This window comes from Micropterus dolomieu, linkage group LG11 (assembly GCF_021292245.1).
Source record: "Micropterus dolomieu isolate WLL.071019.BEF.003 ecotype Adirondacks linkage group LG11, ASM2129224v1, whole genome shotgun sequence".
NCBI lineage: Eukaryota > Metazoa > Chordata > Actinopteri > Centrarchiformes > Centrarchidae > Micropterus > Micropterus dolomieu.
This window is the reverse complement of record NC_060160.1, coordinates 8522622-8537126: the sequence shown is the minus strand read 5'-3', so window position 1 is coordinate 8537126 and position 14505 is coordinate 8522622. Positions and strand designations below refer to the sequence as shown.

Here is a 14505-nt window from a genome sequence, read left to right as displayed (position 1 = left end):
TTAAAATATGAACACATGTACTTGTAACAGAGTATATCTACACTGTTACTTTTTCTTAAGTACTTTTTTTGACACACTTTCACTAAGCAGCACATACACACAGCTGCTATATGATCAAGCAGCCTCACAAGACCCCAGTTTACTGCAGAGAAGGTGGTGTGGCTGCCAAGTAATTATCCCCCGTAGCCCCTCTCCAAAATGCTAATGGTATTTACAGGACCGGGAGAAGGGAGAGGATACCAGTGGCAGGTGCAGCTGCTGGAGCATCATGCTACACTGAGCCACAATACTCCACTGAGGAGTAATAGAGGGGTCATTGTGGGTGTTTTAGGTGACTGATAATCAGTCAGACTGAGATCAGATAAACATTCTGGGCTTTATCTTTGTCTTTGGTTGACGCATAAACTGCAAGGTCGCAGTTTGAGCCACCATATTGTTTAGAATTGGACAACAAAGGTAACGAAGAGGACATAGTGGTGTCCTTGTGTGTGTTAGGTTAAATGACAGAGACTTAAATAAGCAGTGATATCAGATTTAAGAAAGTTAATTAAGAAGAGATTTATTTATATTGCACATTTCAAAACTCAAGTTGGGTCAAGTGCTTCAGAATGAAAGTAGCTAAGCAAAGGTGGAATATAAGAAGATATTCACACCTTCACTACTGTTGTAATGCTTTGTTTACTTGCCTTAAAGTGGAACGCCACCAATTTTTACACATCAAAGTCTGTTTACATGTGTTTGGGAGAAATACTGCATGTGTAAAAAAAAAAGTTGTATGAAGCCTAAAGATCTGTTCGAAATCAGATAAACTGCCTCAAGCATGTCCGAATCAGGCCAGTTGTCTTCTCATGTCACCCCACTTTTTTGCTTCTTTGCACTGGTTACCGATTTCCTGAATCCTTTTTAAAATCCTGCTCGTTACTCACAGGGATTTACATAGCCATTACCAGACTCCATCAGAGAACTTTAAACTCCTCACTGCCCAAAAAGGCCTTTTAAATCTGCTGGGTTAGACCTATTTGCTGTTCCAGAGTCCAGGTTAAGGTCAAGGGGTGATGAAACTTTTGCTATAATGCCACCTGTCTTAAAACAGATGGTTATAGACTTATTTGTTTGTATAATGCAGATCTGTCATGCTACCGCCATATTTCAAATTTGTTTATAGTACTCTTATTGATTGTTTGTCACCTTATGCTTGAGGGGTTATATGTAACCTTTTTAAGGTGGTGTTCTTACATGTGATTGTTTTGTATGGTGTCTTCCTGCAGTGGAAAGAACACTGTGCTCCTTGCTTGAAAAGTGCTGTAAAAATAAATTTAAAAAAGATTATTATTATGAAAGCGAAAAAAAAATCTGTATATACTTGTATTTTTTTTTACTTTGACAACACATGTATGTAAATTATATATTGGACCAGGATTGGCTTTCAAACTAGTTGTGACGTCACAAAGTCATTCTTGTACATCAGTCTTAAACTCAAATTTAAGATGTGCACATAAACTTCTCGTCTTCGTCTTCTGGTGTCAAACTCTGGGCTTCACTGTGCGGAATGATGTAGGCTTTTGTGCAAACAAAATGAAGTACACCAAATGAAACACATTTTGGAGTGCTGGGGTACTTGATTTGTATTTATAGTTATTAACACTTGAGTAAATCCCTTCATTTGGTTCAGTGTTAAATTGCAGGCGTGTGGTTGATCAGTCTTCAAAATATTCATTGAGGCTCCTTAGTTGCTCAGGTCTGAATCCAGAACCATGTGAGAAAAATCTCCATTTGGCTGAGAAAGGGATTGGGAATGGAGAGCTGAACAACAGAGTAAATATTTGGCAGTGGAGAGCTCTTGGGAGCTGCAGAGGACCCTCTCTGGCTGAAGCCTACAGGGTGTTAAATAGATTAAGTGGCTGCTGGGTCATTGTGGACAGAGAAATTCCCGCTCTTTGGACATGACTTTTCTTTGCCTTTGCGTGTTTTTGCTCTCCAGTCGAGTGCCCCCTGTAAACTATCCACCAGCAAATCTGCGGTACTGTAATCCGCTGATGTTTCTCAACCGCTGGGAGGCCCTAATCAGACACGATGCTTGAAGTGGGGAGTCAGTCCTGTCTGTTTTGTTTGTTTGCAAATTTCATCTTAAAAGTTGCTTTGTTTTTGTTTTCCTGGTAATAACTTGTGCGCCATGTGCGTAAATGTTTTAAATTGGAAGAAAACGAGAGGGAAAGGCTGATTTGGGAGCATTTTAGGGCTCATACACAGGTCACCGACTTTGTTGAACTTTGAAAACGCAAAAGGAATTTAATACGTCCTGAATCACACACGTAATATTGCTTCGGACTATAGACTTGGCGGCAGTAGACGCAGAGCAGTAGATAGTGTCCCAGATCCTATTCAGCCCCATTCAAAACCATGACAACACGGAACAAGCTCGGATTTATCCTGCAAAGTTAAAGGACATTGTGCCGGGGCGTCAATCAGGCATTATTGCGGGACTGAACAAATGCAAAATCTTGACTGGAACAAATGCTTCCAACGGGTCTCGGACGCGGGGCTACATTTTCTCCTTTTGTTCCCCTCCTCTGGTTGGCATGTATTTGTGTTGCCTCTCGTCCGACCACCCAGGACGACTGGGGAGGCATGTCCACCACTAACAACACCACCACTCTCCTCCCCGGCCTCGTGCACCTCGCTGAAGTGGACTAGAGCCGATATTAATATCAAATAGGGGGGGGGGGCACATAAGGTTGGATTCACACTTTGCATTTAATATGTTTTATGTGTGCGAAGAGACAAAAAGATAAAAGCCTGTAGGCGTCAGCATGGAGAGGGAATGAACTGACCAAGTTAACATAACATTTTAATATGAAATAAAAAATAAAAAAAACAAGAAAAAGAATGCATTGCAAGCTACAGTGTTCCCTCCAAGTTCAGCAGCCATCAGCCACTGCTCCAATTTGTCAGAATCTGAATGAGCCATTTTTGGAGGTTTAAGTTTGACATAAAAAATCTTTATTGTACAATTAATTTCCCTCAGCAGTACAATTATTACTATCACACTTTATCTATCATACTTTATCAGCCATTATAATTACAGTAGTACGAACTTCTCATATGAAGACATATTTTGTAATTATACACCTATATAGTGTATTATTATCTATCTGTTGTGTTAACATGAGGAGTTAGAGTTGTTGATTGATTAATCAACAACTCTAACCCCTCATGTTGCATTCAAACACACATGCCTGCTTATAACACCATTAGGCCTATAGGGAGTTAGAAAAAAGTCATTTAAGTTTTACCGCTGTTTCATTTTTGTCATGCACTATGACAATAAATCATAAAATAAAACTTTCCCTGTTGAGTATTTCCTAAATAAGTCAAAAGAAAAGCATGTTTGCGAGTCCTCCACCATCCACAAACGTCCAAACGCCTGCAATTACGCCTCTAATGGACGTATTAGTTAAACCAACTTGCAGGCATCACGCTAATTGCTTACTTTGTATGCAAATGTGGGACACGTTGTTTGGGCGAGAGGAGGGGGGGGGGGAGTTGATGTTGAGACTGGCCCTGTTGTCAGTTGCCACCCAAGACGTGATTCAGCTCCAACAATTACCATTATCTGTTCCACAGTTTGACGATACGGGACGAATCTGTAATGATGACTAGTGCTTCCTTCGCTCATTGTTGAACCTCTGAGGTTTCCCCCCCAACCCCACCCCTTATTCCACACCTACCATCATTGGGCTACAACACTCCAGCCATTCAGGTACTCAGCGGAGGAGGAGGCTTTATAAGCGAGCAGCCTTGTGTTTGCAGCTTATGGTGTGCTGTTTGTGTAAACACTGAGCCCAGTGCACACATTGGTTTCCGAGCTGGTGTTTGGACTGCGTGTAAAGTGGAGAGGATCCGCTGCGTTTTTGTCCTCCTTGGATAGACTTACTTTTGAGGGCTTTGCTTATTTACCTTTTTTTTTTTTTGCGCAAAACAAACCCGGATTGCACACTCGGACGCGATGGCTGCCCCGACCAAATTCAGCTTTTCCGTCAGGCGCATCCTGGATTTGCCTGACCTGGATGCGGAGGCAGCGCCGCGATCCTCCCCGGTTTACTCCACCTGCTCCTCCAGCTCGCCCTACACCTCCTGGATGGACTGCGACCGGAGTCCTTGCATATGTGAGTGCGTATTGATGAAGCCAAATTTGGTGAATGCAGTTTATTGAAATATTTTTCGCCCTACCCTGGAAATATTGTCATTTTAAACTGAACAGATTTGAAGTGATAAAGAACCTTAGCTAGATATGGATATTAGACATGTATGCGCCCTTGTCAGCTTTATTTTAAAAGCTTTGTTTTAAAATCAGAGATAGATAGATAGATAGATAGATAGATAGATAGATAGTTAGATAGATAGATAGATGAGAGACCAGTCTAGAAAAAGACTGTAATCACATTATTACATTATTTCTATATGAGTCTGGACTAACCTCAATTATTTCATTCTACAGCTTCTGATGAAGGGAGCCTCGAGGCCTCCCCCGACTCAACCAAGCCGGAGAACTCGGAGCTCGACAAGAGCAAGAAGAGCAAGAAGCGCCGAGTCTTGTTTTCCAAGGCCCAGACACTGGAGCTGGAGAGGCGCTTCCGTCAGCAGCGCTACCTGTCCGGCCCGGAGCGGGAGCAGCTGGCCCGGCTCCTCAGCCTGACCCCGACCCAGGTGAAGATCTGGTTCCAGAACCACCGCTACAAGATGAAGAGAGGCCGGGCGGAAGGAGCACTGCAAGACTTGGAGATAGCGCAGCCTCCGGTGCTGCGCCGGGTCGTTGTTCCGATCTTGGTCCGGGATGGGAAACCTTTTCACACCTGCATACTTGAAACGGAGAAAGCTGGCTGCTTGTCTCCTTCTCAAGCGGTACCCTTCCCCTTAGCCTACCCATCTCTTCAGCATCCGTCCCCCGTCTCTCTTCCTCCGAGGTACCACCAGCACTTTCCCACCGCGGCGGCCTCCAGATTCGCCTGGAGAGACTTTTGGAGCGACTCGGTCCACTTTAATTCTTTCAAGTGAAGGCCTCATTTCAGTGCACAAACTCATTTAGAATAGCATCAAATGTTTTCTGAATGTTTTGCAAATTTTCGAGCAACTTAAACAATTAGATGTTCACCATAGAACGAAAGATATTTTGCACATTTTATTTTGATATATTGCGTGTTTTTGTGACTATTTTTAAAATGCTGATAATATTTTGTCATACAGGGGCTTAATGGTGTAGCCTGTAGATGTTTAAATATCCGGTGAGATGATGTATTTCTATGTAAAGAAGTTTAAACATAATATTTGTATAAATAACTTTTGTTGAAGGCAAATAAGATACGTTAGGCTTTAGGCGGAGATAGAAGAGGTAGCTGCACAGCCACTATTAGCCTGAATGTTTGAAGGAATTATTTGTTGTCTTTAAAGGAAACGTTCTTTAAAGGTTTTGACTGTTTAAACTGTTTCTTCAAAATTATTAATAAAAAGTTTCTCATATTTTGTATGATAAATATTACTGTGTAATGTGATTTATTTTTTAAGCCCCCCCCCCACCCAAAAAAAAAGTGTAGTCTTTAATTAGCATCAATATGAAAACAAAACAGAGGCACAAACAAACCTTTTTAAAATGTAATTTAAAATGTTTAAGTTGGGCTTTTCTTATTTATTTGTGTAGTGGAATGTTTTTAAAATATTACATCTACCAAATAGGATATTCAATTTAGGCTTTAAGTCTGTTAAGTGGTTTTAAAATCAATAATAGGCCTATGTAGTCTAAAAAATATTTAATTAGTAAAATCAAAAATATGTAGCAGGTCATGACAGGGGCCCGGAGGCTTTTATAATGTAAAAAAAACTAATTATGCACCCAGAAGCTGAGCAAACATCACTTCTGAAAGGACTGGATTTGGTTAAGCATAAGAATACCCAGTAAACATTATGCCTCTCTCACCCTGTTGTTGTCTGGGCCCATGGGCTGCTTTTTACTTTTACTCAATTAACTTTTGTCATTCTGAGACAAGTGGGATTAATGCAACGATTACACTCAGGCTTTATGTGGAAATCTTGGTTTGTGTACTGTAGGTTTGAAGATGATATGATTTCTGTGGGTGCAACAGGCTGAATTAAGGGCAGATGATCAACTTTCTACAAGCACTAATACTAAATACGTTACTAGATAACTGAACAGGTGCAGCTGAGGAGCAAGATACTCTTTTTATCCATTAGATATGCAAGAAAATTTAGGGTTTTACGTTAGTTTTTTGGTTCATTACGAGGCTTCATTACAAGACAGCAGATTTTACAGTGTTATTGTGTTTCATTGACAGTTAAAAAAACAGCTGTCAAAAACTAACCTCAACAGTGAAATGACTTCCAGTGAAATTGTTGATTACCACGTTCTCAAAGTTAGAAATACTTCACTGATCTCCCTCATTTCCACACTCATTCAACTATCATGAAAAATATGCCCCAGTGTTTAAAATCATGTCAGTATTTCATCAGTGACGAGGGGGGTCTTCTGCTTTCACGCCCCCTATAATGTTGTTTGCTCATCCTGTGACCCTGCAGCCCCTCGTCCCTGTCACCTGGTCCTTTGTCCCCCTCGCCGGGGCCACCTTGTATCACATATGGAGGGGACTGGCCGAACCCCTCAGCTCGCTGCATCTCGCCTTAAACACTCTTTTTGTCTGCGTGTCTCCCCGTGAATGGACCATTGTCCCTTGCCCCAAAAGGGACCGAGACAAAATCTTTAGTGTTTCAATTCCCGTGATGTTTAATCAGTCCCTGCGACAAATTTATGAGGTTTAACTGCACAATGGTGTTTTAGAGCATCTTGGGGTTTAAGGGTGACAAAGACAGGCTTTTAGAGGTTGCCATTGGTTTTTTAAGTTGGTCAGAGGAATTGTGTGAAAAGGATGGGCTTGTGTTAGCCTGCCCATCCTATAGTTTTACTCACTGGTCTGTCCCCGGGGCCTCTTTAAGGAAAGTTATAAGGTCCACATAAACTAGGCCACAGGAGGAGTTTTGTTAAGTTAACATCTATGGCCCTCAGAGTAAGACAGACGGATAGTATTTTTGAAATTGTAGTGCAGATCATTTTTGGCAAGCTTTTTGCTGTTACATATTTCATACACTGAAGTTTCCCAAATATTGGCCTTTATTCAACACAATTAGTTATAGTTTATCTTCACCCATTGGCAAACATAATGGTTGTGTATAGCTGTGCAGTTTAGGTTGCATGGTTAGCAAAATATAATAGTTTATATACTCATAAACTGGCTACTCACACTCAACATTTTGTGTCCTCTAGTGAGACTCTGCACCGCTGCTTGATTAAAGGCTCTTTTAAACAGAAACAGAAATCTGGATTTAGTTAAAATTTTATATGTGTTGTATGTGTGTATATGTGTTTCAATTGTAGTTTATTTAGCCTACACTTATTTGGTATTTGCTGTATTTTAAGAACTACGGAAGCTTTTATGTTTGTTGGGTATATGATGTACAATGCAGAATACCAAATTAGTCTTTTATTAACTTGTGTGATGTATGTATGTATGAGCTCTGCAATATTTTGAGGTGAAACTTACATTTGATTTAGTGCCTCTTCTGGAGCTCTGAGTGATGTGCTGCCGGCCTAAATTCACTGAACGTGGGTAAAGAGAGGATATGGTTGATTTTATGAAATCAGTCCGAATACAACTGTATTAAGAAATGTGAAGGTTTTGATAACTGCTGCAGCTCAGCGGACCTAAAGTTAATGATGGACCAGTATATAATGGATCCCCTTTAATGGATAATGCAATCAGAGGAAGGGATTGATAGTTTGTATGAAGCTGAGCAAATCTAAAAGATTAAGCAAGGGTTGTTTGGTTAGCATCATTTTCATGCAACTCAACTTAAATAAATTGAAAAAGGTCCCTTAAGATTACTGATGTTTCTCCTTTTTTTTTTTTAGATAACAGGTGAATGTGTTCATACAGTGAGCCGTTTCCCAACCACTTAAAAAGCATTTTCCACCTTCACCCCATTCTAAAAGTTTACACAGTCAGAAACATCTCAGACTAAACATAGAAATGCCTTGACATACTTTAATACTTACCTATAATAATACTAATACAGTTTTTCCACAAAAAACATTGAATCACCTCATTAAATTTTCTTAAAACCACATACCACTTCTTCTAAGACTTTGGAAAATCCAGAATCTATTAATATGTTAGCTGCTACTACAAAAATGGCCTAATTGGGCAGTGATCTGGAAAACACTTTGTCTCCCAAAAGATATCTGGTACTTAACATTAAAGCTAAAGGTGAAGTCTCACCATTATTTTCGGTTCAGCCACAACACAGACTGATTAACATAAAAGGGAAACATATTTATGAACATACTAAACTGATGCTAGTAAATGAAACCCCTTTATTTGTTTATTATTAAAATTTTGGAAGTTTTTGTGTGTATGTTTCCAAAGGTCAAAGGCTAGACTAATGGTGAATCTAATATAGGGTTCCTTCAACCTATAAAAGCTGTTCAAGCTGTTAATTATAGGTGACATCTTCATAAAATACTTGTGAGAAAGTCTTTGTTGTTGATACAACTCTCCACTAGATGGCGGACTAACACACGGTATCACCTCTAACCTCTTTATAAATGAAACCCAAACGGCGTGGACAGCCAGTGACCCACTAGGGGTCGTGCTTCACTGGAAAACAACACGCTTTCCTCTTAGAATCCCCAACCACAGCTTCTGATTGGGTGCAAAAAGATGGCCGCCCGGAGTGACGTGCGGCTGCTTGGTGTGACATGCGTCAGAATTTTGCTCCAGGGTCCTCTAATGAGTCCTGTTGTTTTCCCTTTGTGGTGTACAGTTGAAATGTCTGCATCATATATCTCCACCTCTTTCAAATGTGACATGATTGGATTGGATAAATTATGGTTTGTTATGAATCGGTCTGACACTGTCCGCACTTCAAACATCATCATCAGCTAAAGTCTCATGTGTGATGGTGAAGATTTACTTCTTTCTTTTATCACCTTCTTCTCAGCATCCTTTTTTTTTTTTTTTTTTTGCAGCTCATTACCTGATAGAACAAGAGTTGTAAGAGTAACATTAGATTTAATAGGGTCTGTTTGGGGGCTGTAGACATTCAGGCTACCATGTAGGCCTTTAACTGTGGCATAACACAAAAGTAGACCTCAGTGAATTGAAAATAGACAAAATGTAATACCATTAGATCTAATTTGTTATTCTGATATATGTGAAATGGAGACAAGTGTGCGAATATTTTGATCCTTCTTCATTTACCCCTAGAGATCAATTTTGGATTCATCAGCGACATTTCTGTACTTGGATAGATTTGATAAATATTCCTTCCTATCCAGGTGAATTTAATGATATTTTCGTGCTTATTATTCTTTCTCTACAGTGTCGCTGTAGCTATCCTTATGATATTTTGATGTGGACGTAAATAATTTCCAGTGAATTTTGTATCTTTATAAGAAAATATTGCAGTTTTTTTCATGGGATATAATAACAATAAGTAACTTCTTTTTTAATTTCCATCGTAAACACTTATTTTTCCCGTCTGAAGTTGTTCACTGGATTATATCATGCACTAATCAGTTCATAAACAGCAACCTGAAGCCTCGCTAACAAAGGCTCGAGCCTTTGTTGTGTGTCCTCATTATTCTGAGGAATTAGCCGGAACATTTGAACTAATTACTGCTAATTGACCATAATAGCCGTGTGCCAGAACAGTAAAAAGGTACTGATTTAGATGATTAAAACGTCTTGCGAAATTCCGTAATTAAGGAAGGCATAAGCAAGATTTACCTTGGATGCAGAAACATGCTGTAATTTTAATTGCCTGCGATTATATGGCCTGCGAATTGTGCGCCCGCACCTCGGCTATCATCCAAACAATTTATTTTAACTGTAATATTTAGGCTTGGACTATATGATAATATTGCTTCATTAAAGATAAGTGTCTATAGTCTGAAGGGCTACTTGGAAAATGCAGCTCTGCAAATAATGCACAGATTATCCTGCTGGAACATGCAGGCAGCCATGAAATATGCAGCCAGAAGCCTGTAAGATGCAGAACTGTGGCTGATGATCCCCCATGACAAACTGTCAGTGATCTGCATGTCACTGCAGTAATGGGACTTTACTTTGCTGCTGAGTCTGGCTTCAGTTTGACAGCTTGCTGCGGAGGGTGCATCATCGTTCATTTGAGTTTTTTTAAATAAAACTAGTTAGACATTTACACAGTTTTATTAAGAAAAGAAACACAAGTTAAGAGTCACAGTGGAATAAAGCTGATCACACTATTACAAATTATTGTGTCTGCCACCAGAAGACGCTGTGTTTCTTTAACTCCTGTAGGCTATAAGGAAATATCGGCTCAACCTGCAGGCACAGACTTCTTCTGTCAGGAGCTGGTGGCACCTGCTGCTGCTGCTGCTGCTGCTGCAAGACTGACGTTCCACCACCGGCAAGACCTTTACAAAACCGAAAAATATGAATAATATTTGCTTCATTATTTTTACAGTAGCCAGAGGCCCAGCTCCGGTATGATCCTGACTTCCACAGATTGTGTAAGTTAGAAGTTACTGTATAAATTTTATTTTTTATCTTCAAATGTTGTATGTCAATAATTTTTTAACCTAAAAAGCTCTGGACGGGTAAATTGGTAGCCGAATAATGACTAGTAGACTTAACATGTAAAATAATAAAACACTGGTTGTAATAGCCTATCAGCATTCAAATAAAATAGAATAATAATAACTATGATGATAATAATAACTATAATAAAAAAAATACGCTATAATTAGAGTAATGTACTAATTTTAAGTAAATAAAAAACAAACCGTTCAAAATTCCTATTTCCTTTGCGTAAAAGTAGACCTAGCTCGGGAACAAGGCTCACAATACCATTTCCTGACTTCGGTGAAACCAAACTCTTTTCCTATGCTCCTGTGTAAAAAAAAATAAATTAGAAATGAGATATGATTGAGTTAAACTGTTATGACTCCTTGAACATTAAAGCGAGATGCTTCTGGGCTACCTGGCGTTGTGCTGCAGGAGAGTACTTGAACGCCGTTAACTTCACATGAGAGCCTCCCCTACTCCAGACTCTATTTTGTTTTGTTGTTTTTTTTTGTTTTTGTTTTTTCCATCTGATCTCTTAGACGAGTGTGTACATCTGAATTTAGGTAACAAGCTGCTTGCGTCCAATGATATCAAATGAAAAAAAAAACACAACAACGAGGGGGGTTAATCATTTACGCAGCCACTTAACACGCGGATGTGTATTTATTTACTTATCAGTATCAGTCAATTTCCCTCCCCGCAAGTGCACTTTTGCATGTCTGAGTACGATAAGGCATAACACAAACAATCCTGCAATCACTGGAGGCCTCTCATGGCCATTAAAAGTCAGTAGTTCAACTGAGGAGTGGTTCTCCAACTCTCAAGTCCATATAGGCCTCCTTTCATCAAGAGGCCCTCGTAAACATCACTACAGTTAATAAAGTGTATTGTGGTCAGTGCAGTCTCAAGGTGTGCAGCCACGTGTTTATCAGCGACAGCAACAAGTCACAAACTCCAAATACAGCAGCTGCAGCGAGTCCGGACACCGCCCGCAGCCGCCGGGAGGAACATTTATGATCATGTACAGCGCTTATGTTATTGTTAGTGGGAGGGGAGCACATGTCTTGTAAGTGAAATTACGCTCGGTGAAAGGAGGCTAGAGCTGTTTTGTATTGTTGCCGATGCCCCGCCTCTGATGGTAGCCTTAAACCTGGCACCCAGCTAAAACAAACCAAAGCCAGCACCGAGCTCCCACTCAATCCAATTAAGGCGGACTTGAGGCGCTCTCCTACGTGTTCATCTACCAGGATCGACGTTGAGACAACAGGAACCAGAGGGGCTTTGGCCAAAAAAAAAAAAAAAAGAGAAGGAGAGATTGCCTTGCCTTCTAATTTCTCCCTCTCCAGCCCCAGAACAATGTCGATGAGCCCTAAGCATACGACTCCTTTTTCTGTTTCCGATATCTTGAGTCCCCTTGAGGAGAGCTATAAGAAAGTAAGTATGGAGAATAACAACTTGGGGGCACCTCTCACTTCTTACCGGCAGCCGCAGGTCTCTCAGGCGGCGATGCAGCAGCACCACATGGGCCATAATGGGACTGTGTCTGCGGCTTACCACATGACTGCGGCAGGTGTTTCTCAGCTGTCACACACGGCCATGGGGGGCTACTGTAACGGCAACCTGGGCAACATGGGCGACCTGCCGTCCTACCAGGACGGCATGAGGGGCAGCACCACGGCCACCGGCTGGTACGGAGCCAACCCGGACCCGCGCTTCTCCACCAGTGAGTAGCCTTCACCTGTGCTTTGACTCCAGCCTTGAGATATCGCAGGATATATAATGCGGAAATGCGGTTTTATGTGCATGTTTCGTGTTTTTGCTGCATTTTAGTGCTCGCTGTATTGTTTCTGTCACCTGTGCGCGTTTGTGCGCCATGGTGGGCACCCTGGAAAACCATCCAGTTTAGATTTCATCCGCTAGGTTTTCATTTTATTGTTAGGGAAGGATAAAGAGAAATAAAATCATGCCTGCAACATTTATAAAAAGTCTCACCATAAGGAGCATTCATGCCGAAGATCCCCTCCAAGCTTTGCGCCTTTGTTTAAGATACTTTAATGTTGAATACTTTATCACATTAATTCGTTATTAATATAGTGTCAGTTATGAGCTATTGCTGCAATTTGTGCTCAGGGATCTGGTTGATACAATTTGACAATGTATGAGTAGGCCTATGGACTTTGAGACGCATTTGGGTTTGTTTTTATTGATAGGGGCACCTAACGTCTCTTTGGGAAGTATTTTAAGACTAATTTTTACTCATCTGCTTGTAGAAACTTGACCATGTTGATTGACAACCATAAAAATAATTTGCAGTTATTTGAATTACATCAATGCTCAGGTTTATGATTTTATGACCCATAGCTGTATCCATCAACAAGCACGCCAAGCTTCGATTTCGTTTTCCGCGTAAAGACAGAATTAGTTTTGCATCATGTAACAAATCAGTAATTTTTGATGTGTTTCCCCCAGTTTCTCGCTTCATGGGCTCGTCGTCGGGCATGAACATGGGCAGCATGGGCAGCCTCAGCTCCTTGGCAGACGTAGGTAAAAGTATGGGCTCCCTGTCCAGCACCCCGAGGAGAAAGAGGCGAGTGCTGTTCTCCCAGGCGCAAGTTTACGAGCTGGAGCGACGCTTCAAGCAGCAGAAATACCTGTCTGCGCCGGAGAGGGAGCACCTGGCAAGTATGATCCATCTCACTCCGACCCAGGTGAAAATCTGGTTCCAGAATCACCGGTATAAGATGAAGAGGCAGGCCAAAGACAAAGTGTCCCAGCAACAGATGCAACAAGACAGCGGCTCTTGCCAGCAGCAGCAGCAGCAGTCCCCGCGGAGGGTGGCCGTGCCGGTGCTGGTGAAGGATGGGAAGCCGTGTCAAGGCAGCGGCCATACGCCCACATCCTCCGCACAGACCCACCACCAGCAAGGGGGCAATGTCATGATCATGTCCAACAACACGTCCGGCCTCGGGCAGCACCAGAGCCAGCAGGTGGGAAGCACAGGCCACTCTCCAGATTTGGCGCCGCACTCCTCCAGTCCGCCGTCACTGCAGAGCCAGGTGGCCGGCCTCTCCCACCTCAATTCCCCCGGCGCAGAGTACGGCTCGGCCCTGCAGTGTTCAGCCCTGTTGTACGGCAGGACGTGGTGACAAGAGGCGCCGGCTATGATTTAAAGCAATTCTTCTATTTAAAGAATAAAAACATTTTTTTCTCTCTGTAAATGTGCGCATTTGAACAAGAACAGAGATGAGAAATCGGTGCAATTTTCACCTTTTGGACGGAAGTGTGACTTTTGGAAGGAAGGAGAAAAAAACACTTTTGTCCAGAAACTGCGGATGTGAAAGTCTTTGGATTTTTTAAATGTAAATTATATTGAGACAAAAGAAGAATCAGCAGCATATAGGCCGCATTAGTTGGGAAAAGTGAACCTGAACAGGGAGGCATATAGGCCTACCTTAACACTGCTGTATATGGGTGCTGTTACCCCCCCTTCCCCCACACATACACACACAAACACACAAACACACATGACTGATTTATAATAGAATTTAATGTAAGCCGTAGATCTAGCTTGTATATTTCTGTAAAAGGTTTGGATTTTAGCTATTTGTTGTACAAAGTTTTTGACGCTATTGCCGGTTTGTTGTCGTTTCATTGGTATTTGTACGTTTTATTTCTTTGTAACTTATATAGATATTTGACTTACTACAAAACAGTCCTATTAATAAATTATGGAAACAAGATAGTTACGTTTTTTGTGAAATATGTCACCATATGCGAAATGAAATGACGAAAATATTCCTTGGAAAAAAAATCAGTTGAGCAAAAATTAAACCAG

The 14505-nt window shown here is 41.2% G+C and overlaps 2 protein-coding genes across 2 annotated transcripts; both read left to right on the top strand.

Annotated features, from left to right (window-relative positions):
- Positions 1 to 4006: 4006 nt before the first annotated feature.
- nkx2.9 (NK2 transcription factor related, locus 9 (Drosophila)) lies at positions 4007 to 5412 on the top strand. Its single transcript, XM_046063349.1, has 2 exons — positions 4007 to 4166; positions 4499 to 5412. The coding sequence occupies exons 1-2, from the start codon at positions 4007 to 4009 to the stop codon at positions 5053 to 5055; spliced, it is 717 nt and encodes a 238-aa protein (XP_045919305.1). The 3' UTR covers positions 5056 to 5412.
- Positions 5413 to 11648: 6236 nt separating this feature from the next.
- nkx2.1 (NK2 homeobox 1) lies at positions 11649 to 14360 on the top strand. The gene is made up of 2 exons (XM_046062961.1): positions 11649 to 12393; positions 13140 to 14360. Exons 1-2 carry the CDS (start codon positions 12027 to 12029, stop codon positions 13814 to 13816), a joined length of 1044 nt encoding a protein of 347 aa, XP_045918917.1. The 5' UTR covers positions 11649 to 12026; the 3' UTR covers positions 13817 to 14360.
- Positions 14361 to 14505: the final 145 nt, after the last annotated feature.